We start from the raw sequence: 27,099 nt of genomic DNA, 5'->3' as shown, positions 1-27,099 counted from the left end.
GCCTTTGAGATGTAGTGGAGTAGAAGTAAAATTGTAAAAAAAATAATTGGAAACACTCCAGTAAAGTAAAAGAAAATACAGTACTTGAGTAAATGTACTTAGTTACTTTCCACCACTGCAAGCAACAGAAATAATGTCCTAATAATATTAATGGAACAACGACAGACTTTCAAAACATTTATTTAACAATTACAGTTTATTTCTACAAATGACCTTACAATAATCTCTCTCTCTCTGAGAAGATGATGTCATCTTTAATGATCGTACAATAACACATGAAATGAAACATTATGAAGATTGAGAATAATATGGAATGAAAACAACACAATGAAACGATGATCTAATAATGAATCAATAGATAAACAATGAATGATTTGACTTCATTGATGAATGAATGCATTTAGTGGATGTTTGAATCCAGAGTCAAACACACACTGTTCCTCACTCTGTTGTGTCAAATAGACATCAAATACATGAGTGTGTTTCTACATGAGACACTCGTATGACACTGATATTTACATCATCACTATTTATGATACATATTTATATCAAATACATGAGTGTGTTTCTACATGAGAGACACACGTATGACCCTGATATTTACATCATCATCGTCGTCGTCATCATCAGTATTATGATATATGATACATATTTATACATCTGTGGAGTGGAGGTTTGTGCAGCATCTGATTTAATGTAATGTAGTCTAATCTTATGTAATCTGATTTAATGTAATCTAATCTGATGTAATCTGATCTGATCTAATCTAATGTAATCTGATGTAATCTGATCTCCCTGTGGTGATGACTGAATCAAAGAAAAGGAGACGATAGTGAACTGGTGTCAGAGAGGATTTCCGTGGACCCCTCCTCTGAAAACATGTTGTACCAGGGACCCCCATACAAGATCTGTGTTATTAAAATGTTTCAAAAACATATTCCAAAATGTGTTCCAAGATGTATTTGAAAATGGCAGATCCAGAAGTTCACACGTTGTGAGCTTGTAGATCTGCCATTTTGAAAATGTCAATTTATATATGTTTAACTTTAAACCCTCCCTGGAACCCCCTCAAGGACCCCTGGGGGTCCCCGGACCACACTTTGAGAACCGCTGGTCTAGACCACCGCTTTTCAATGTCAGGTCTGGGGATCCCCAAGGGGTCCAAATGGACCCTTACAAGTCTGTAACTCTGAGAGTGTTTAAATGGAACCAAATGGACCCTTACAGGTCTGTAACTCTGAGAGTGTTTAAATGGAACCAAATGGACCCTTACAGGTCTGTAACTCTGAGTTAAATGAACTCTTATAATTTTACAGTGTAGTTTAGGGTCCCAAAGATAATAAATGGTTCCATGTGTTAACCATTTTATAATGTTATGCGTTGGCAACACAAAAACAGCAGATCTACAAGCTCACAGCGCGGCACCTTGTGCCGCGCTGTGAGCTTGTAGATCTGCTGTTTTTGAAAAGAGAAAAATATTGAAAATGTTTGGAGCATTTTGAATAATTTAGATTTGTCTGGTAAACATACATCTTCTCCTCTGGGGGTCCCTGGCACAACACATTTTCAGATGGGGGTCCCTGGAACAACACATTTTCAGATGGGGGGTCCCTGGCACAACACGTTTTCAGATGGGGGTCCCTGGAACAACACATTTTCAGATGGGGGTCCCTGACACAACACATTTTCAGATGGGGGTCCCTGGCACAACACATTATCAGATGGGGGTCCCTGGCACAACACATTATCAGATGGGGGTCCCTGGCACAACACATTATCAGATGGGGGTCCCTGGCACAACACATTTTCAGATGGGGGTCCCTGGAACAACACATTTTCAGATGGGGGTCCCTGGAACAACACATTTTCAGATGGGGGTCCCTGGAACAACACATTTTCAGATGGGGGTCCGCAGCCCAAACACATATTATTCTGGGGGTCCTTGACTTGAAAAGGTTTGAGAACCACTGCTGTAAGAGTCCATATGGACCCCTAGTGGGCCCCGGACCTGATGTTGAGAAACAGTGTCTAGATCAGTGGTTCTCAAAGTGTGGTCTGGGGACCCCCAGGGGTTCCAGGGGGTCCCCAGCTAAACGATTGAATCAGTTGATTCAGTTACAGATCTACAAGCTGTGACGTGATGTGAGCTTGTAGATCTGCTGTTTTTCTTATTAACCCATTAAGACCTGAGGACGATAATTTTATTTTTTACAAATGTTCACGATTTTACAAAAACAGCAGATCTACAAGCTCATAGCGCTGCACTCGGTGCCGCGCTATGAGCTTCTAGATCTGCTATTTTTGAATAGCCTAAAGAAGTCTAAAAAGTGACAGAGATGCGTTCCCGGTCTAAATGGGTTAAAATGTGACTTTAAAAAAATTATCTCTGCCTATGGGGGTCCCTGGAATAGAATATGTTCATATGGGGGTCCCTGGAACAGACTATGTTCATATGGGGGTCCTTGACATGAAAATGTTTGAGAAACACTGATCTACAGATTGAAGTACTTGTGGTAACCATGACAACCTGGACTCACTCAGACATGTTGAGTAACCATGACGACCTGATGTCACATAGAGACTATCTCTGCTCACACAGAAACACTGAGGAGGAGGTGGAGTAGGATAACCAGAACCCAGCATAGAGAGGTTCAGTGAATGTGTCCCTGAAGGTGAACAGGTGTATCAGAATGTCCTCTGATATTTTATAGAATGACAGAGTTCCAGCAGAACAGTCTAGATACACTGCTACTCTGTTAGAGCCTCTAGAGGGACTGACAGGGAGGACAGTCTTCTTACTATTGTGTCTGACACTGTAAGTGTTACCGTGCTGTTCTCCTCTACAGTCCAGACTCCAGGACATGTCATTGTATCCAAGCAGACAGTCATCACCCCATCCTTTCCTGCTGATTCCTCTGTCAGTCACTGCTATATAAACATACCCCTCCCACTCTACCTCCCAGTAACAGCGTCCAGTCAGACCCTCTGAACACAGAACCTGTGGCGGTCCATCAAACCTGTCAGGATGAGGAGGATACTCATGATCCTGTCCATGTGTCACCTTCCTGTTGTCTTCAGACAGAGAGAGGCGTCTGTGTGCTGTGTTTGTGTCCAGTGTGAGAGGATGATAATCTGATGAGAAAAACAACACAGTAAACATTAAACACATCATTCACTGAGTGACACACACACACACACACACACACACACACACACACACACACACACACACACACACACAGACACGCACACGCACACGCACACGCACACGGACACGGACACGGACACGGACACGGACACAGAGACGCACATGCACACAGACAGAGACGCACATGCACACACAGACATGCACATGCACACACACACACACCAGTGGTGGAAAAAGTACTCAAATGTTTTACTTAAGTAAAAGTATTAAGTAAGAGTATTAAGTAATTCAAAATGTACTTGAGTAAAAGTACGAAAGTATTATAAATAAATATACTTAAATTACAAAAGCAGAAAGTACTCATTATGCAGAATGTCCCATTTCACAAGTTTTCAAATGTATAAAAAGTATTTAAAGCTTTTGAAAATAGCAGATCTACAAGCTCACAATGCATCGCATTGTGAGCTTGTAGATCTGCTATTTTCAAATGGCTGAAATGTATTTAGGGCTGAAGTGGTTAATGTATGTTTTGTAATAAAAATCTACAAAGTAACTAGTAACTAAAGTTTTCATAATTGTAATGGAGTAAAAGTACAATATTTGACTATGAGATGTAGAGGAGTAGAAGTAAAAGTATTGAAAATTGGAAATACTTTCCACCGCTGACACACACACACACACACACACACACACACACACACACACACACACACACACACACACACACACACACACACACACGGTTGTTGAGGCCGTAGAAGAAACGTTCTTTAAATAATAATTATTTAACTATTTAAATGCTTCTATAAAGCAGTAATTCTAGCTTTTAGTGTCGAGGACCCCCACATTTATATGTATCTGTCTGTGGACCCCCATCTGAAAATGTGTTGTGCCAGGGACCCCCACATTTATATGTATTTGTCTGTGGACCCCCATCTGAAAATGTGTTGTGCCAGGGACCCCCACATTCATATGTATTTGTCTGTGGACCCCCATCTAAAAATGTGTTGTGCCAGGGACCCCCACATTCATATGTATTTGTCTGTGGACCCCCATCTGAAAATGTGTTGTGCCAGGGACCCCCAGAAGAGAAGATTTATCACAATTATTCAACTTGTTTCCAAACATTTTCAATATTTTTCAAAACATATCTAAAATATTAGATCTATAAGCTCGCAGCGCGGCACAAAGTGGTGCGCCGTGAGCTTGTAGATCTGCTATATTTAAACAGCCAACATATAAAATATGGATAAAGTGGTTCCATTTTGCTGAGGACCCCCTGGAACCCCCCAAGGACCCCTGGGGGTCCCCGGACCCCACTTTGAGAACCAATGCTATAAAGAACCATTAACCACTTTAACCCTTCATCAACCGGTGTCTCCCAGGGCTCTGTACTTGATCTGCTCAGTTTTTCCCTCTACACCAAATCTCTGTCGAAAATAGCCAGTGGTGGAAAAAGTACTCAAGTTTTTTACTTAAGGGCGCGCTCCCACCAAGAGTTGGCTGGCCGCTGTTAAACGCAGGTTGTGCGCGGCCACAGTTTTTTGCAGCCAGCGGATTCTAAAAAACGGGAGTGTCGCGCCTGTCACTCACTTTCAGGACCCTCCCCGTTGCCCGCACCGCCTGTGCCTGCTGCCTTGAGCACCATGTTACTTCCTGAGTCTTGAGACGGTCCGCCTTCGACTCACCCGATTGGACAGAGGGAGAAAATCAGCGCCTGCCTCCAGCAGTTTTATGCTTAGTCGCGGAGAGCAGATAAACGCAAGGTCTGCGCGACTAGCGGAAAAATCTGCTCTTGCGTGAATCAACGCATTTGCATTGACAATGCATTGGCAGATTCTGCAAACAGCGGCCAGCCAACTCTTGGTGGGAGCGCGCCCTAAAGGAGGAGTTCACCCAAAATTTTACTTATTTTCTATCAATTACACACCCCATGAAGCCTTGATTTCATCGATTATTTTTTGTTTTTGTGGCATTCCTAAGACAATAATTTGATGACCGTGTGTATTTCCGGTAGGAGACACAAATAATCTACTTTGTGTCTCCTACCGGATACATTAGCCGGTAGGAGACGGAAATCAAATTATTAGCTTAGGAATGCCACAAAAACAAAAAAGAATCCATGGATTCAAGGCTTCATAGGGTGTGCAATTGATAGAAAATAAATCATTTTTTGGGTGAACTCCTCCTTTAAAGGGATACTTCACTTTCGGGCCGGGGACACATTTAAAAAAAATATTAAAAATAAATGAAAAAAGTTATGGAAAATTCATGGCCCCCTCACACATTAGTAGGACACTGCGTGTCGTGAGGGGGCCATGAATTTTCCATAACTTTTTTCATTTATTTTTAATATTTTTTTTAAATGTGTCCCCGGCCCGAAAGTGAAGTATCCCTTTAAGTAAAAGTATTAATAATGCAATATAAAAATACTCTGTTATAAGTAAAAGTCCGGAATTCGAAATGTACTTGATTAAAATTACAAAAGTATTGGTATCAAAATGTACTTAAAGTACCAAAAGTAAAAGTACTCATTATGCAGAATGTCCCATTTCACAAGTTTTCAAATGTATGTTTTGAAAACAGCAGATCTATAAGCTCACAATGTGAAGTAGTTAATGTATGTTTTGTAATAATAAAAATCTACAAAGTAACTAGTATTAAACTAAAGTTTTTAAATAATTGTAGTGGAGTAAAAGTACAATATTTGCCTTTGAGATGTAGTGGAGTAGAAGTAAAAGTACAGAAAACTGGAAATACTATAAAAATACCTTTAAATTGTACTTGAGTAAATGTACTCAGTTAATTTATACCACTGAAAACAGCAGATCTACTAGCTCACAGCCGTGTCGCAACGCAATGTGTTGTGAGCTTGTAGATCTGCTATTTTTGATGAATCCTCACGTATTAAGACATGTCAACATTGGGATGCAGGGGTTTAAGTGGTTAATGGTTCAAAGAAGGTTCTTTGAGGAATTATTTGTGGTTGTGAGCTTGTAGATCTGATATATTCAGGGAACATGCTTGGTGTTAAGTGTTTAACAAACAAAATAAAAAATAAATAAAAAAGTTTTATGAATTAAAATCAGTTCCAGATGACAGCTTTAATTAACCACTTGAACCCTAGTGACCTATTCTGTAATAATAATACTAAAATAGCAGATCTTCAAGCTCACAACATGTTGCAATGCAACACATTGTGAGCTTGTAGATCGGCTATTTTCGGCTAACATATTTGGTGTAGAGGGAAAAGGAGCCCTGAGGGACCCGGTCAGACAGACAGAGTATAGTAATCAAAAACTGTAACTTTAAATAATGACTCAAGCAGAAGTAAAAGTACCTACATATTAACTAATGAAAATACTATGAAGTTATTTCATAAGATCTGATTTATTGTCTAAATTAATAAATAATTAAAGAGGCCTCCATGCCCTCCATACCCTCTTACCTGACTAACTACCTTCCCAAAGTGAGTGACACCCTAACCCTAACACTAGACAACAATCTGGTGCCACCCACTTATAGAACATACTCATTCTACTACTCTGACACCCACTTATAGAACATACTCATTCTACTACTCTGACACCCACTTATAGAACATACTCATTCTACTACTCTGACACCCACTTATAGAACATAATCATTCTACTACTCTGTAAAACCCACTTATAGAACATAATCATTCTACTACTCTGACACCACTTATAGAACATAATCATTCTACTACTCTGACACCCACTTATAGAACATAATCATTCTACTACTCTGACACCCACTTATAGAACATAATCATTCTACTACTCTGTAAAACCCACTTATAGAACATAATCATTCTACTACTCTGACACCCACTTATAGAACATAATCATTCTACTACTCTGACACCACTTATAGAACATAATCATTCTACTACTCTGACACCACTTATAGAACATAATCATTCTACTACTCTGACACCCACTTATAACATACTCATTCTACTACTCTGACACCCACTTATAGAACATAATCATTCTACTACTCTGACACCCACTTATAGAACATAATCATTCTACTACTCTGACACCCACTTATAGAACATAATCATTCTACTACTCTGTAAAACCCACTTATAGAACATAATCATTCTACTACTCTGACACCCACTTATAGAACATAATCATTCTACTACTCTGACACCACTTATAGAACATAATCATTCTACTACTCTGACACCACTTATAGAACATAATCATTCTACTACTCTGACACCCACTTATAGAACATAATCATTCTACTACTCTGACACCCACTTATAGAACATAATCATTCTACTACTCTGTAAAACCCACTTATAGAACATAATCATTCTACTACTCTGACACCCACTTATAGAACATAATCATTCTACTACTCTGTAAAACCCACTTATAGAACATAATCATTCTACTACTCTGTAAAACCCACTTATAGAACATAATCATTCTACTACTCTGACACCCACTTATAGAACATAATCATTCTACTACTCTGACACCCACTTATAGAACATAATCATTCTACTACTCTGACACCCACTTATAGAACATAATCATTCTACTACTCTGTAAAACCCACTTATAGAACATAATCATTCTACTACTCTGACACCACTTATAGAACATAATCATTCTACTACTCTGACACCCACTTATAGAACATAATCATTCTACTACTCTGACACCCACTTATAGAACATTATCATTCTACTACTCTGACACCCACTTATAGAACATAATCATTCTACTACTCTGACACCCACTTATAGAACATAATCATTCTACTACTCTGACACCCACTTATAGAACATAATCATTCTACTACTCTGACACCCACTTATAACATACTCATTCTACTACTCTGACACCCACTTATAGAACATAATCATTCTACTACTCTGACACCCACTTATAGAACATAATCATTCTACTACTCTGACACCCACTTATAGAACATAATCATTCTACTACTCTGTAAAACCCACTTATAGAACATAATCATTCTACTACTCTGTAAAACCCACTTATAGAACATAATCATTCTACTACTCTGACACCCACTTATAGAACATAATCATTCTACTACTCTGACACCCACTTATAGAACATAATCATTCTACTACTCTGTAAAACCCACTTATAGAACATAATCATTCTACTACTCTGACACCACTTATAGAACATAATCATTCTACTACTCTGACACCCACTTATAGAACATAATCATTCTACTACTCTGACACCCACTTATAGAACATAATCATTCTACTACTCTGACACCCACTTATAGAACATAATCATTCTACTACTCTGACACCCACTTATAACATACTCATTCTACTACTCTGACACCCACTTATAGAACATAATCATTCTACTACTCTGACACCCACTTATAGAACATAATCATTCTACTACTCTGACACCCACTTATAGAACATAATCATTCTACTACTCTGACACCCACTTATAACATACTCATTCTACTACTCTGACACCCACTTATAGAACATTATCATTCTACTACTCTGACACCCACTTATAGAACATTATCATTCTACTACTCTGACACACTTATAGAACATAATCATTCTACTACTCTGACACCCACTTATAACATACTCATTCTACTACTCTGACACCCACTTATAGAACATTATCATTCTACTACTCTGACACCCACTTATAGAACATTATCATTCTACTACTCTGACACACTTATAGAACATTATCATTCTACTACTGACACACTTATAGAACATAATCATTCTACTACTCTGACACACTTATAGAACATTATCATTCTACTACTCTGACACCACTTATAGAACATTATCATTCTACTACTCTGACACCACTTATAGAACATTATCATTCTACTACTCTGACACCCACTTATAGAACATAATCATTCTACTACTCTGACACCCACTTATAGAACATAATCATTCTACTACTCTGACACCCACTTATAGAACATAATCATTCTACTACTCTGACACACTTATAGAACATTATCATTCTACTACTCTGACACCCACTTATAGAACATAATCATTCTACTACTCTGACACCCACTTATAGAACATAATCATTCTACTACTCTGACACACTAGAACATAATCATTCTACTACTCTGACACACTTATAGAACATAATCATTCTACTACTCTGACACCCACTTATAGAACATAATCATTCTACTACTCTGACACACTTATAGAACATAATCATTCTACTACTCTGACACCCACTTATAGAACATTATCATTCTACTACTCTGACACCCACTTATAGAACATTATCATTCTACTACTCTGACACACTTATAGAACATCATCATTCTACTACTCTGACACCAAAGAGTGGAATGCTCTAAAACCATCTCTTTAAAAAAATGATCAGTTAAATATTTTTGGGCGGTGAAACCGCCCCTATAAGTGAGATTTGGAAAAATGTACAAATATCTTGGGCAGTGAAACCGGCCCTGAAAGTGAGGTTTGGAAATTTGTACAATTATCCTGCGCTGTGATTGGCCAATCACGATCTATTCAGGACTGTGATTGGCCAGTGTCACATGACACATGTGCATAGCCCTATATAAGAAACCATAACTTGAAAAAAAACATAAATTTGTTTTTTCAAGTTATGGTTTCGTCCATCATAAAGAGTGTTTCAATAAATGTATTTATCTTTTGTACATGATTGGTTGACTCCATTCAGTATTGTGATTAGCTAGCAAGACACCGCCCACTTCACACAGGGTGTGATTTTTTTAATACAACCAATCTACAAGCTTACAATGTGTCACAACCTGAGACGTCATGAGCTTGTATATCTATCTACTATTTTAGCATTTTGTTTAAAGTTTAGGCAATCTACGAGCCAATCTACCAACTCAGAATGCGTCACAATGTCAGGCGTTGTGAGCTTGCAGATCAGCTTTTTTTTTTTTAAATAGCCCAACTACAAGCTTACAGCCTCACCAAACCGATCTCCAAGAATTTAGTATACATTACACGGAGTGGTCATTCCGTGCATAGACAACTGGAAAACCTGAAAATCCGTGCATAGCCGCCTCGCATCTCCCCCATTGTGACTAAACCATTTCGGAGGCGCGCAGTTTCAAGGGAGCTGGAGCCACGTTGCGACGTTCCCTTGAACCAGGGGTCTGCAACCTGCGGCCTTGGAGCCACATAGTGCTCTTTAGCCCTTCCCTTGTGGCTCCCTATTAGCTATAGAAAACATTATATGGAAATTAACAATGTTTTTTTTTCACATTTAAAATTGTATTTATCGTTGCTGTAATATGAGACATAGATTTGTACGTGCTCCAATACTGTAAAGATGTGTAGAATAAATAAATATAAAAGCATAAATAAAGGTTTCAACATTCCTGTCAAATTTGCGTCAAAGCCTGCAACACATTTATTGGCGCGGCACCGCATTAGTGGGCTAAAATAGGTTTTGCGGCTCCAGACAGATTTCAGCGCCGTTTGAGTTATGTACCGATAGGCACAGAATCGTACATTTTGTTGTGGGGACTGCTCTGCTTCCGGGTTTTTCCGGGTTGCAACTTACGCCCACCGTGGGACTCGCCGTACATAGACCTATGCACAGATTTTCAGGGTTTCTAGGCTACTATGCAATGTATACTACATTCTTGGAAATCAGGCTGACCTCACACATTTTGACAAGTTGTGAACTTGTAGATTGGCTATTTTTTAATTAACGGATATATTGCGCTGATCAAAGCAATGGTAACGCGTTTCGGCACGTCAGCCGTCCTCAACGTTTCAAACTCCGGACTAGTTTGAAAACGCTGAGGAAGGCCTACGTGCCGAAACACGTCCGTTTCTCTAGATAGACTGTCTGCTGCGGCTGTTCATCTTTAAAGCAATACAAGGCAGGTCCACAAATAACGATTTTTAGCAACCCGGGCGACTACCGGGTGGCTTAATAGATTCCTCCTACGTAACAATTTTACCCTCAGGAGGAGAACAACTGTTGCTCAGAAAGAAGCTCCCATTTGAGAATATTGTAAACTTCATCATCTTCTCCGGTCGCCAGATAGAGAGCAAGAAATCAACGCGCCCGCAGATGCACTGGCATGCACATGGGTGCCCTTGAGACTGCGTGCCCCACCTGCTACATCAAATGAAGCGGTGTGACTGTGAAAGCATAGTGTGTCACTTCAATACAACAGACAACAAACGGAGTTAGGTATCATTCATAGTCGGACGTAAGGATACGTAACGAGCGCCGGCGATCCTTACGTTGTCGTTTTTGTCTCCCCTCCGTCACTTACGGCTCCAGGATTTCCTTCCGTGCAGTCGACATTCACCGTCAGGCCGACGTGCACGTTGACTGTCACATGTATGTGCTGCCCTGTTTATTGATTTATCCAAGGCTTTTCACACTGTTGATCTCCCGATACTGTTAAAGATTCTTTCCAATATAGGCATGGGCCCAAATGTGATTAGCTGGTTCACCAGCTATTTGATCGGCCGCACACATTGTGTGAAATTGGGTCACATAGTGTCCGATCAAGTAGTCATGGAGAAGGGAGTCCCCCAGGGTTCTATATTAGGTCCTTTACTTTTTCTTTTATATGTGAATAACATCTGCAGTCAGTCAAAGTACTCTAGGTACCATATGTACGCGGATGACACGGTTCTCTACTCCTGCGCGCCCACGCTAGACATGGCTGTAACAAATTTGTCTTTTGATTTCATTTCATTGCAGCAGGAATTGAAAAAAAGCAAATTGATGTTAAATGGTAACAAAACTAAGGCAATGATGTTCACTCCACGAGTTTGTCCAACCCTCTTAAGCATCCCCACTTTAGATGGCACTCCAATTGAGTGGGTCGATCGCTATAAATACCTTGGGTTCTGGATGGACAAACATCTACATTTTAAATTCCATATTGATGCCTTGAGTAAGAAGCTGAAAAAGTTTTTTCTACAGACTGAAGGCTTGTTTTGCCTGCACTGCTCACAAAAAATTGGTCACTGGTCTGTTTTTGTCTTTATAAAACCGGCTGTGTTTTTTTTTTTTTTTTTCGCACACGCCTGCACAGTATTCAGTAAATACCGCCGTACCGGCGGTAAGCGGGGATTAAATACCACGGAGAATACAAATCCATACCGCCCCAGCTCTAGTCAGTAGACGGTAGTATGTGTTGATCTGATGCATGCAGCATGTTACCATGGTGATGTACCCGGTAAGAAGTGAACGACTAACTTGTAACACTGAAACAGGGCTTCACCTGACGTTACCTCATTAACCCCTAAATCCAACATGCAACATGCAACAGTCCAATGGAAGACAAGAACATGACGATGAGTTTCTTGATGTCCAATCAACAAGCGCCCGTCAACTATGTGACATTTGTTAGCAATGTTTGGTGTGCTTGAAAAAGTACAATGTGAAAGCAAACCAAACCAAATGAAAAATGCAACAATGTTGCAACTACACCCCTGAACCCCTGAGTCTACCAAACTATACAGTAGGTGTGAATTTGCCCTAAAAAACTATGTATAAAATGTCAATATTGATAGATACTCACATCCTTTAATGAGATGAGACTTGAGCCAATCTTCTCCACCATGTTTCACTCTGTAGGAAGTAGAACAACAACAATGCATCAATGTCTGTCTAACACAACGTGTCCACTATCTGACACTACAGTCTTTCTCCTTTCTTGTAGATCTGCTATTTTCAAATGGCCGAAATGTATGGGCTGAAGTGGTTAATGTATGTTTTGTAATTTACAAGCCAGAGAGAAGTTAGTTGGAATGAGTATATCTGAGGCTTGATTTAGGCTCAAACCTTTTGAAAAACGTTTGAAGGACATAAACAATATGATATTATTATTATAATTTTTTTTTTAAATTCATGGTGTAGATCCTTAAGTAAATGTACTTAGTTGCTTTCCACCACTGTTCCAGAGAGCGGAGCTCGAGTCCCAAAGCGAGTGTGGTTCATTCAACCAAAATCTGTCACTTGAGTTTCAAATTGTATTCTTTGATTGGCTGGTGATATAACTTAACTGACACAAGGTATTTATAAACATACTTGTGTGGATTACGGAGAAATTTGAATTACATCTTGATTCGGGACGTGTGCTGTGGACTTCTTTGTGTCAGTCCATGTGATTAAGCATTTAAATCTGATATTATTCCCCACCAACAGTGGCTGGTCATCCAGCACTATAAACTGGGAAATGTGCTCTGTTATTTCTTTTGCCTTCTTGCTCTCTCTTGGGAGTTTTTCACTCTTTTTGGAGTGCTTTGATCGGTCATTTTCGCTGCAGTCTGATCCGATCCAATTGTTTTGGTTGATATGGAGCCGATATCCGATCTGTTAATCGGATTGCAGCAATCTCTAGTCTTCATAAGACATGAAGTTTGTGCGGCCACCTTTATGTCTCTTGAAGACTATTGATAGTTGATTCTTCTGCCGTGGGCCGGCACCACTACAAGGACTTTGGTGTGCGCGGCATTTCTCTGCATAGTGGTTGATTAATGTAACCTAACCCTAACCCAGAAAATTATGAAATAGCGATGGGTGATGTCCCCACATGCAAACGTTACCCACAAATAGCGGGTTGTGGGTTCTCCCGGAAAGTAGGGCCCCAAGTCTACTCACGTGAGATTCTTCAGCCCAGCAGAGAGCAGCGTCTTCATTCCTGACTCAGTCACCATGTTTAGACTCACGTCCAATTCTCTCAGATGGAGGGAGGGATTAGAAGTTAGAGCTGAGGCCAGAACTTCACAGCATCTCTCTGACAACCAGCAGTTCTTCAGTCTAAATGGGGGGGGGGGGGGGGGGGAGGAGAGAAGATACAGATACATATTCCTGGATAGAGAACGTGCTTGCAGCCATCTTTTAAAGAAGCTGGTCTTGATCGACTGTCAATGTTTTGGACTAGTGACCCAAGTTGGAAAATAATAATAATAATGTTTAGTCAGTCAATACATAACATCTTAATGGCTAACACTTCACCTTCTGTTTAGCATCAAGCACTTATTATAGTCATTTTGGATTCAGTAACACTGTTTATCCAGACATGCATAGTGTGAACACACAAGGCTATCAGTTGAGTTGTGCATTTTTATAGTAAATGGTACTTTTACACAGTATACTCAGTAAACTGTTATTGTATTAATTGGTACTCCCTCAGTAAATTGCTATTGTATTTTACTTCAAAACATTTATTGTTAATGGTTAAGAGATGCAGCTTCAGAACACTCAAGACCTCCAGAGTCAATATCAGAGATATTGTTGGGCAACATTATGATGTTTAAGTCAATAAAAATGAGATGAACAGACACAGTATGGAATCATTTCCTAACATCCTCCCACCCCTCGACCCATCCTTTCTATTCTGAAGTGAGATACTCCCTTTAGTGTCCATTAAAATAAACTGCTTTAAGATGAATAACTATGGTTCATTACATGATACTGTGGAGTCTCGCTCCAGTCCCAGCGGTCAAGTGAGTTTTGAGGTGAGTCAGGTGAGTGAGGAGCCTAGAGTCCAGCACCTCAGACAGACAGCCCTGTTGCCTAGGGTAACTGGTTGAGGGGTGGTATGTGCCACTCTGCATCCTCAATCAGTTGGAAGTGATGACACCTGCATGCAGGGCAAGCAGAAGGCAGCGGGGCTGAGTTTACTTAGGGCGAATTCAGACTGGGTCTGTTTGATTCAAACCGTTCCCGAGAACGATTGACTTCTCCCAGCTGGCCAGCATTCACACTGGCCAAAATCCTTCCGTACTCGAGACCATTTTCGGCCTCATGGTGGCGCTATAACAGCCCCCTTTACGTTTTTGCCTATAACTCTTGAACCATAGGTCGTAAAATCAAAAAATCCCCTGGATTCCTTGGGTCATGACACAACTCCCCATATAGGCCACGCCCATTTGCGTCTGGATATATTTTCCGCCATTTTGAATTTTCTTCAAAACACACTTTTTGCTCCTTTTCCTACAAATGTTGTCCAAATCTCACACAAATCGGTACAGGTCATCTATGGACCCATGCCATAAATATATCCAAACGGCATTTTGATAGTCCTTATCGTTCGTCCGTAATTGGCTTCCAAAGTTAGTGGGATGGGCCCGTTTTACCAAAAATGCCAAAAATCACGAACGAAACGTCCAATCAATCCCAAATTTAAATCACATGTCGAGGGTGGTTTACTCAACGAATCCCCAAAAGCATTTCCACTTTGACCCATAGGGGGCGCCACAACTGCGCAAAACGTAACCGTTTGATGCAAAAACATGATTTTTGGGGGGATCAATCCTCTCAAAATGTAAAGCAGGTTATCTCAGGAGTTACAGGACGATGTAATTGGCGCAGCCTCCGACGGTATTCCTCCCGGCGTATTGCTCGAGTCCCGGCGGCCGCGACCCGCGACCGGCGTCGGCGCAACCGCACTTTGACCTGTGAGGCACGAAGATCTAAAGTCATATTGTGTAACTTTTTCAATTGAACAAAATATATGTATTATATAATATTTCACTGCTATATTTTTCACAATTAACCATTTCACAGAAATGTAATTTTGACAACTTCGCTAAACACTATTAAGTACTATTTTAATCGCGGGTCTCTGCCTCCGACACTTGTTCCTTGCGTTCCAACATATCGTTGGGCACTAGGACCCTGCAGCCATTTCTTCCCAATAGACACACGCTGTAAGGACGCAGAGCTACCAGTTAGTGTTGCAAAAATAAGACTTAATCTCAGTATTTAACGCTTTTTCCAAATCCAAAGCTTGCTGTACCACAGAGTGTGCATTATAGACAGACTACACACTTTTTGTCAAATTATGAAACTTTAAAATGTGTGAGTTATTTTACTTTGGTATATTTTTGATATTTTGATGCCAATACTTTTATACTTTAACTATATACTGCCAATACTTTAATACTTTAACTATATACTGTCAATACTTTTATACTTTAACTATATACTGCCAATACTTTTGTACTTTAACTATATACTGCCAATACTTTTGTACTTTAACTATATGCTACCAATACTTTTGTACTTTAGGGCGGCAGTGGTTCAGGGGTAGAGCGGCGCTTGGCAACTGGAAGGTTCCCAGTTAGATCCCGGGCTCCCCCAGAGTTAGTGTTGAAGTGTCCTTGAGCAAGACACTGAACCCCTAATTGCTCCCGATGAGCAGGTTGGTGCCTTGTATGGTTTCCTTCACCATCAGTGTATGAATGAATGGGTGAATGTAATGCACAATCATTGTAAAGTGCCTTGGATAAAGGCGCTATATAAATGCACCATTTAACTAAAACATTTTGAATACAGGCCGTTTACGTCTTTTTATATGGTGGTATTGCTACTTTCACTTAATAATAATAATGATAATAATAATAACAACATGAGTACTTCTTCCACCACTGATTCAGAGCTACAGAGTTCAGAAAGATAGTTCATGTAGGAAGGAGATAAACACACTCACTCATAATGGACACACTAGAGGGGAAAACTTACTTCTTACTTACTTACTTTCTAGTGGGAGAAATATGTGAAAAAGTTGTTCACTTCCGGCAGAAAGTGTGAAATTTTGCACCTAGGGGTATTTTTGGGCGCTGAATTCAAAAATTGCCGGATCCAAGAAGTCAGACCAAAGCGTCTGACTTATTAATTAGATAATTAGCATATTTGCTGCAAATATGCTAATTATCTAATTAATTATGCACAATACAAAAATTTACATGGCAGAAATGGATTCTACGGGAAAAAACACATAAGAATCAACTGAGAAAAGTTTGGTACACCCTTTTATCGAATTGTTATATATATCATTATGCCAATTGATTCCTCCCCACACACAGTGTGTTGTCACTGCTGTTGTATTCTACTGACTCACCTGCCAGTGAGGAGCCCCCACCGGGAGGACGTAGAGCTTTTCCACTTGTGGGACAATACATTTATTTCTCATTAACTTGTTTATTTAATCTGTCCTACTCTGTTCTTCTTGGAAGCATTGTCCTGAACAGAAACACAGTTCTGTGCATGGTAGATTAGCCGCAAAACATTTGCATTTTCCAGCACACCGTTTTTTACACATGCATTTGATCAGCTCTCGACACCCTTTTGACGCCACCTCTGCCATCACCGTCCAAAATGGACACCAGCCATCGTCCTAACTTTTCACCCATCCCCAATCTACAGGTGAAGGAATCTCTGGGTTGGCAATTTGGGACTGTCCCCAGATGTGACCAGCTTGAAATACTGCTCTCTTCACATGTTGACGAAGTGCCTCCTTTGTGGGTGGAATATTTTCCACTTTGCGATTTCCATGAGCAAATAGCTGCTTGCGTGCCTCGTTCACTTTCTTCAGAGTACCCCCAGAGGTAGATTGTTCTTTGCAATGTTATCATAGAAATTGATAGAAGGATCCTTGATTCGCTTCTCTACAAATCCATCAAATTGTGTTTTGCCAATGTCCTCCACAGATCGTACTGTGGCTACCACTTCATCAGGCATGATGACTTTGGTGTCAAGCACATACAAGTCGTTACTGTCTTCTGAGAATCGATTCCCCAGCTTTTCGAACGTACTGATTGCATTATTGAGATCTGATGCAAAGGCTTTCTGGATTGCTCGTGGTGGCGGACATCAGTTTTCCTCCGTCCCTGAAACTGGTCTTCAAACTCATTTAGGATCCTGGCTATTTCGGGACCAGCCACCAACCACCGGCGAAGAGCCCCCTCATCTTCCTATAATTTGAGTAACCTCTGTCTTGGGTCGTGGTCTGTGGTCTCTGTCTGTCTTGGGTCGTGGTCTGTGGTCTGGCAGTTGGGTTTCGCTTTCGGTTTGCATGCTGCAGTTAGGTTTCGCTTTCGTTTTGCGCGTTGCCAAATCATGTGCGAGAAACAAGCACCGGTGTTGCAAGGAACGTCTACAGTACGTACGGTACGGTACGGTACGGTACAGTACAGTACGTACAGTACGGTAGAGTACAGTACAGTAGAGTACAGTACAGTACAGTACAGACCGTACAGTACAGTACAGTACCGTACAGTACAGTACCGTACCGTACAGTACAGTAGAGTACAGTACAGTACAGTACAGACCGTACAGTACAGTACAGTACAGTAGAGTACAGTACAGTACAGTACAGTACAGTCCAGACCATACAGTACAGTACAGTACAGTACAGTACCGTACAGACCGTACAGTACAGTACAGTACAGTACAGTACAGACCGTACAGTACCGTACAGTACAGTACAGTACAGTACAGTACAGTAAAGTACAGTACAGACCGTACAGTACAGTACAGTACAGTACGTACAGTACAGTACAGTACGTACAGTACGTACAGTACGTACAGTACAGTACAGTACGTACAGTACAGACCGTACAGTACAGTACAGTACAGTACGTACAGTACAGTACAGTACGTACAGTACAGTACGTACAGTACAGTACAGTACCGTACCGTACCGTACAGTACAGTATAGTACGGAACTGCGCATGCGTCGCATGTGCCCGTGTGTGTGCGCACACGCTGGCTCTGTGTGTGCGTGTGCGCGCACGAGACGACTCGCGCTAAACGTTGCGTGTGTGTGTGTGTGTGTGTTTGCGACGGAACCCGGGGGGTTCCGCGACGGAGGGGTGTGTGGGGGGTTGCCCGTGGGGGGGTTGCCCGTGGGGAGGGGTGACCGCGGGGGGTGCCGCGGGGGGACCCGCGGGGGGACCGCGCTACAGGACGTGCAATAACCTTCACCGGGTATGGTCTAGTTCTCAGTAATTACAACAATTCCGCCATCACCTTTCACAATAGCGTTCTGCTGTTCATGCATCTGATCGTGTGCCAAAGCAGAGAACTTGTGCAATGACAAAGTTCCCCTTGACAAATTCACGATGGGTATCTGGGGAATCATTTGGAAGTTCCTGAAGGTCCCATACATGCACTGTCAACCATCTAATATGCTATTTTTGAAGAATGAGTTTTCACTGTTGCTACAAAAATATTAAATAAGTGTGAACCCAGTAATATGATCTCATGTGAAAGAATACCCCTGAAAACATAGGTAGAGACACCAACATCATGAGGCTCAGATGAAGCACTTTGGAGTAACACTGGTTTCAATCAAATTTGCCATAAAATAAAAAAAAGTAATCTGCTAAATTAATCTACAGAAACTGAAAATGTCAAAGTATTGCTGCATTACAATTTGGATTTCATCAAAACAAACTTGTTTCACATTCAAAAGTGATGAGGTGTCAAAGATTGGAATACAAAACCTAATTGAACCAAAAACGTTGGCGGCCATCTTTAATTCTCATTTTACGACCAGATCCCATGGGAAAAGTGCTTGGATCCGGCAAAATTTGAAATCGGCATACTTCAAACATGCCATATGCAAATTTTCACACTTTCTGCCGGAAGTGAACAACTGAGCCTTTTTTTGTTACATATTTCCCTCACTATTCTACCTTAACAACCTTTCAAGGATGGCCATCTATGTGAAAACTGTATTACTGCAATGAATACTCACACCAATTAAGAATTACCAGTAATATAAATACCATTCAAAACTAGGGGATGACAGTCTGACAAAACACATTCAACCACTCATAAGTGTAACCAGAGGTGTTTAGGTTTTAAATGTGGTATCTCAGCAAAAAGACTACATATCTTAGTCACTGTATCTTATCAATATTATGGTCAGTGTGGATTACCATGATTTCAACCTTAACCACACTCTTCCAATAACGTACCACCATCATCAACTACATTATAATCACTTACTATAACAGAACTGATACAAATCAAAATACAAATTGTACATTTGTCTGACCTGAGAATGTCCAGACAACAGTGTGGACTCTTCAGTCCAGCGCAGATGAGTTCCAGTCCGGAATCCTCCAAGACGTTTCCGCTCAGGTCCAGTTCTTTCAAATGGGAAGGATCAGAGATGAGAGCTGAAGCCACAACCTCAATGTGTTTCTCTTTGAGGTCACAGCCAACAAGTCTGTAATTACAGATTAAATGTAAAATCAGAGATGAACCAAACAGATCAGGCGTGTTCACTGTCAAGGAGGTTACCTGTGGTGCTGCCTGAAATGTACAGATGTTTGGCTACTTTTCTGGCCAAGTAAATAAGTGGCCCTGATTAACACATATTTAATTGAAATGTGCTCATAACTTTCCTCTTTTCTCATTTGATTAGGATACAACCATTACATAATAAAAACAATCACAACACGCTGCTTTTGCTCCAGCAATGAAGTGAATACATGTTCTGTCAATAGATGAACAGCCTGTACGACCGCATGTCATTTGTTTACTTACTTTCGTTCTCTTAAAGTTCTGTGTGAACGCTAACCAGACCAAATGCAAAATGCAACAATGTAAACATTTGGTCCTTGATCGGAACCTTTAAAGCAAACCTTAGGTGTGAAAGGCACCTAAACAATCTTCTATCTGGTTCTTCAGACATTAACACAATGTCAGTAAGAACAGATGGAAAGTTGTCTCTAAACTACAGCATGGAACTTGTATTGATGTATTAAGTAACTTGTAAACCTAAGTAATGACCAAGCTCATTGTTTAAAAGACAATCCTCTGTACACCCCTTCACCCCTTCTTATTTGGTATAGTTTGTTTTCATTGTAGAATAGCTGATGAGGACATGACTTCTTGTTCTGTTCACGCACGCACGCACGCACGCACGCACGCACGCACGCACAAATGGGGTCCCCAGCAAAATGAGTTAATATGGCATCACAGTTTAACCCTATATTCTGTACATTGGCTATTTGGAATAGTCGATCTACAAGCTCACAACGCTTCACAATATGATGCGTTGTAGGATGTAGATCTGTTATTTTAAGGAAAACTTATATATTATAAAATATTTTTGAAATATTTAAAATATGTTTTAAACCATTTTAACAAGACAATGAATGGGGGTCCCTGGCACAACATATTTTCAGAAGGGGGTCCGTAGCCAAATACATGTTGATTTTGGGGGTCTTTTACAGGAAGAAGTTTCAGAACCACTGCTATAGAGTATATATATCAATCAATGTATTAGTAATAGTTACAGTGAGCATGAAAATCCTTGCAGTAGATGTGTTTTCCTCCAATCACAAAGCAAAAGCAACATGAGAAACATATTCCACCAATCATACAGTATAATCCTCAATGTTAATGTAACTCTGAGAGTGTGCAAATGGAACCAAATGGACCCTTACAGGTCTGTAACACTGAGAGTGTACACATGGAACCAAATGGACCTTTACAGGTCTGTAACTCTGAGAGTGTACACATGGAACCAAATGGACCATAACAGGTCTGTAACTCTGAGAGTGTACAAATCGAGGCGGGGCTTTTCGAGACAGGGTTTTTTACGCGAGGAGGAGGAAGCTACGCTAGGGGAACGCTGAACACGCGTTCACACGCACACGTATAATAGTTATTGTCCATGACGGAGGCGCCGCCCGAGCGCCGTCAGCGCCGTCCGAGTTGTAAACCGATAGGGGGAAATAGATATTTTCATGGGTTATTATCCACGCGTGCGTGTGTGTCGTGGATAAACTAAAAAAAATGTTAAAAGCCAGAATACAATAAAAGTATCTTAACAGTCATGCTTTCAATAAACCAAATTGAAAGCATGGCGAGTGCGTGTGTGCACGTGTGCATGCGTGCGTGCGTGCGTGCGTGCGCGCGTGTGTGTGGTGTGGGCATAGAGTTAAAAGGGGGGCTCTAGTCTAGTGTGGCTTGCATTGCCTTCTAGTGTTGGTTCTACAGAATTGCCTGGGGGGGGGGTTAAAACGAGCGCTCCTTTTTCAATTTCCCTGGAATGCCAATTTCTCTAACACACACATATATATATATATATATATATATATATATATATATATATATATATATATATATATATATATATATATATGATATATATATATATATATGAATGAATGAATGAATGAATGAATGAATGCATAATATATATATATATATATATATATATATATGAATAATATTGCAGAAAGTAATGAGAGAAGCTACAGAGTGGTACAGAGCACACACAAAGAAAACATCTCTCTCTCTCTGAGTTTGTATGTTGCACATGCGTGTGTTTATTTTTAAAATGTATTTAGTAGTATATGAGTGAATGGAGCTCTAACATGTTGATATTCACATGACTAACCTGGCTGTTTTGCAGTTGCTCACAGCTGGGACCAGTGTCATTCGCCCATCCTCTGATGTGTTGTATTTCTGCAGGTCCAACACCTCCAGAACCTCCTCTGACATCTGCAGCATTCTGACCAGAGCTGAACATTGGGTCTCAGAGAGTCTCTTTCCTGACTCCAGGTACTGTTGGATCCCTTGACTTACTGAGTGGGCCTTCATCTCCATCAAACATTGGAAGATGTTGATACATCTGTCAGGAGAGCCACTGCAGGGATCCATCTTCTTCAGGTTGTTGATGGCTTTCTGGATCTCCTTTGGACTGTTCTCTATCTGACCCAGCAGGCCTCCTAACCCTCTTTGGTTGGACTCCAGTGAGATTCCATGAAGGAAACGGACAAAGAGGTCCAGGTGGCCACTTTTGCTCTGCAGGGTTTTTTCAATTGCAGCTTTCAGGAAGTCAGACAGGGAACTGTTGCTGTTGAAATCGTCATTGTTCAAGAATGCCTTCAGTACCTCCATGTTCTTCTGTGTGAAACAGTCAAACAGGTAAACTGCAGCCAGAAACTCCTGGATGCTTAGATGAACAAAGCAGTAGACAGTTTCCTGGGAGAATGTACTGTCTTGTTTGAAGATCTCTGTGCACAGTCCTGAGTCCACTGGACCCTCTTTAATATCAAGGTGACATATGTTCAGGTCTTCTTCGTAGAAAATAAGGCGGCCTTTCAGCAGATGTTCGAACGCCAGCCTGCCCAGCTTCAGAAGAACTTCTTTATCAGCCTTTGCGAGTTTTGTTTTACTCTCACCATGCTTTAACCACTTCCTCTTTGTCTGGACAAAGATGAAGTGGCTGTAAATCTCAGCCAGGGTCTTGGGAAGCTCTCCTCTCTCATCTGTCTTCAACTTGTCCTGCAGAACTTTGGCAATGATTGAACAGAAGACTGGGGTGTCACACATGATGTGGAGGTTCTTTGATGCTTTGACGTGTGAGATGATTCTGCTGGCCTGCTTCTCATCTCCGATTCTCTTCCTGATGTACTTCTCCTTCATTTCATCAGTGAATCCTTTCACCTCTATTACCATGTCAACACAATAATCAGGGATCTGTTTGGCTGCTGCAGGGCGTGTTGTTATCCAGATGCGAGCAGAGCAAAGGAGTCTCGCTACGATGAGGTTTACAAGCAGAACTTCCAGTGATGTGGCCTTGGACAAGTCCTTAGAGCATTCATGCTGGGTTGTGAAGTCTAAGTTAATGTGGCTTTCATCTAGACCATCCAGGACAAACTGAACTTTGCAGGGACTCTCGTCGTAATTTGTTTCTTCTGACGTCTGCATTTTGGTGAAGATGTCATTAAGAGCCTCTTCTGAGATGCATTTATATGTCGGGTTGCATTCACGAATTAGCTGAGCCAAACTAAACTTTCGCCCCTTGAGCAAATTGAGCTGGCGGAATTGGAGCACGAATGTGAGATGGGGATCTTGATGTTTTTTCTTTGCCCAGTCGTCGACAAACTTGTGTACGAGAAAGGTTTTGCCAACTCCTGCTTCGCCAATGGACATCACTGTTCTTATGCATTTGTTTTGTCCAGAAGGGTGTGTAAAGATTTCACTGAGTTGGATCTCCTGCCCTGCTTTTTTCCTCTCCTGTGTGACCTCATGGTCACTGCTGATCTCTGTGTCATCCACACGTACGATTGTGAGACGTGTGTAACACTCAAAATCCTTCTTATCCGTCCTTTGGATTGTCTTGTCAGTATGTTTGTTAACGTTTCTTTTAAGCTTGTCTTGGTATTGAATAATTCCTTTAGATATTGAGGGAAATGATAAGATCGGCATGATGTGTTAATACAATGAATAACAACATGACGAGTAAAAACAACATTTTCGCTTGACATTATTATTACTATATTTTTGTCCAGATCTTTTATACTTTACTTTGCTTACTTTACTTTACTTTACTTTACTTTACTTTACATTACTTTACTCCAGCTGTTTTGTACAAACCTGAGGACCCATGTTATCCCAGCATGATCTGACATGCTACATGCTACCATTATCAGAAACATGTTAACTGTTATACAATGCAATGTAATGTAATTGAGTGTAAGTGTAATGTAAGTTTAATGTCCAATGAAAACAAAATCAAACAAAACTAAAATGTTATTATTTTTTGAAGAAAGTTACTAGGCTGAAATGGCACCGAATAGTAGGAATGACCCATCATTATTAGAAAAAGAAATGACTTTAAACAGCACTGACCTGAGACAGAAGCAGCTGTTCCTTTGGGTTGTGTTGCACTGGGCTGAGCGTTCCTGTTGTGAAATTCATTTTTTTTTTACTAACTATACTGTATATACAGTAAATCTACCATCCTATACAAATCCTATATTACACTATAGAACCAAACATTGTCAGTAACTTAATTATACTATTCATAGATTATAACTAAGACATATTTTGTCTCTTGAAGATCACCTAATGCAAAGTTAACACCACAGTGACAAACATAAGATATATGAACATATTGGGTAAACAATTCTAATTAATATTGTAAGACTTATGAATATACTGGCATTAAAGTGTGAATCTCTTGGAAATAGAAAGAGGATAAATGAGAATGACACATGATAGTGAAAGCATCATGGCCTGAAAAGGTACATTGTCTTGTATTAATATAATGTTTGGTCTAAAGATGAACATAAATGAGTATTACTTACAGCTCATCAAGAAGACCCTTCTCATTTGTTTCAAGACCTTTGTAGAAAATGTCTTTGGCTTTACTGCAGTTCAGGAGTTTGTAGAGTTCCCTCATCTGATCCTGATGGGTGGGCTTGACCATCACATTATCGTAGCCCTCCTGGATGATAGCATGCTCCTGAAGGAGCAGATCCAGGATGGGTTTGACCATGGACACTCTCTGAACCAGGACAGGCCGGTGTTCATCGACAAAGTGATTATCTGAAGATAAGTGGAATGAAAATGTAGTTCTTGGTGATACGCTGTGCCAAACCCATTTAAACACGTTTCTGAACATTCATAAAATAAAGAAAATGCAAAGACTTTCCATCCCCCTGTTAATGGAATATTAGCAAATGTTTGTATTCACCTATGTCTGTTTTGGGGGGGAATTTAAATGGCTCATCAATCATTGGAATAGCCAACAAGCCTTCCAGTATAAAAATATATGGATGGAAAGTGATCATGTGAATGGAATGTTAGATCTGTTTCATTATGATGTATGTGACCCTGTTTTAACTCAGCTCATAGCACATCTATTCATAGTATCAGCTTACCTTTAGCTTTAGAGACTCCTGTACTTGTTGACGTTGGAGTTGACATTGGTCGGTCAGTGTCTGTAGCTTCATGCTGGTCTGATGTTACAACTATTGTTGAGTTAGAAAAGACAACAGACTTGAATAAGAAACCTGGTATTACCTGACGGTAACTGATATTAAATTAATTGCATTTGTGTGTCTCAAATAAAGTGCACAAGGTTTTCCTGTACTGTTTTCTGGAACCTGCCTGCTGCACTCAGTGAAATCTAGAAGGTGTTCCGTCACCTCAGATGCAGATATAACACAATACATTTTGATATAGCTTTCACGTTTCCCCTCCATTTCCCTTCCAGTTATTGAAAAGGACCATGGATGAAAAGAAACTGATTTAGGTTTGTAAATCGCCTCAATAACCATTATTATTTGCTGTTGGTTGCCCGTGAATCGGGTGATCTGACTCCTACACTCTGCATTAATTGCAGAGGGCTCCGCAAATAACGCAGAGGCTGCAGTAAAAAAACAGTCTTCAAATGAAATATACACATATACACAGTATACACTGGGGCGGTAGTGGCTCAGGGGTAGAGTGGCCGGGTAGAGTGAACTGGAAACCGCAAGCTTAAAAGTCCTTAAATTGTCACTTCACTGTCATCTGGGGACCCCCCCCAAAATCGGGACCCGACCCACAGGTTGAGAACCACTGATCTAAGCAATCAAATGAATGGCTCAGGAATGCGATAAAAACTAAAAAATCTCCATGAATTCAAGGCTTCATTGGGTGAGTAATTGATATATAATAAGTATTTTTTGGGGTGAACTACTCCTTTAATGAACTAAGCACCTATTGTCTACAATATTAAATCCCTAGCTTTATATTTCACATGTATAATCAATCCAAAGTACCTAGGGCCTACACAAAGTCAGTCAGGTTAAACACGTACTCACATTGGCCCCGATTCACTAAGTAATTTACGACTATATTTTGATCGTACCGGCATTTAAGACAATTCCTACACTAGCAGTCAGATTCATTAATGTTTTTTTGTCAGTGTTTTGAGCGTGAGGTCCGCCCGTTCTCAAGTCAGCCCCGAGGCTGTCTTACCAGGGAGCTAAGCTGTGCGTATGTCGTTAGAATGCTTTATTCTTCATGCAAAATCAATTACAACAGTGTTCAAACCTCTAATAAAATAGTATGTACCCAACATTTGTCAACACATATATATAAAAAATGATCACACCCAGTGTGAAGTGGGCGGTGTGGTCACAGTGGTCATCACAGTGATGGAAGAAGTGATGGAAGAAATTTAATATTGTGGACCAACCATTGTACACCCCTAACTTAAAAAAAAACATAAATGTGTTTTTTTTAAGTGTATATTCCTATTTATAGGGCTATGCACATGTTTCACTAGCCAATCACAGTCCTGAATAGACTGTGATTGGCCAATCACGGTGCAGGGTTAGGGGGGTACAC

The 27,099-nt window shown here is 40.4% G+C and overlaps 1 protein-coding gene across 1 annotated transcript; it reads right to left on the bottom strand.

The window, feature by feature from the left end:
- Positions 1 to 2,374: 2,374 nt before the first annotated feature.
- LOC308077404 (cytolytic toxin-beta-like) lies at positions 2,375 to 22,426 on the bottom strand. Its single transcript, XM_080418080.1, has 5 exons — positions 22,370 to 22,426; positions 20,012 to 20,185; positions 13,822 to 13,980; positions 12,740 to 12,789; positions 2,375 to 3,132 (listed from the first exon to the last, which is right to left on the bottom strand). Exons 1-5 carry the CDS (start codon positions 22,408 to 22,410, stop codon positions 2,582 to 2,584), a joined length of 975 nt encoding a protein of 324 aa, XP_080274206.1. The 5' UTR covers positions 22,411 to 22,426; the 3' UTR covers positions 2,375 to 2,581.
- Positions 22,427 to 27,099: the final 4,673 nt, after the last annotated feature.

Source organism: Gymnoscopelus braueri, assembly GCF_963280865.1.
Source record: "Gymnoscopelus braueri genome assembly, chromosome: 21".
NCBI classification, from domain to species: domain Eukaryota; kingdom Metazoa; phylum Chordata; class Actinopteri; order Myctophiformes; family Myctophidae; genus Gymnoscopelus; species Gymnoscopelus braueri.
This window is presented reverse-complemented; position numbering and strand designations above follow the sequence as displayed.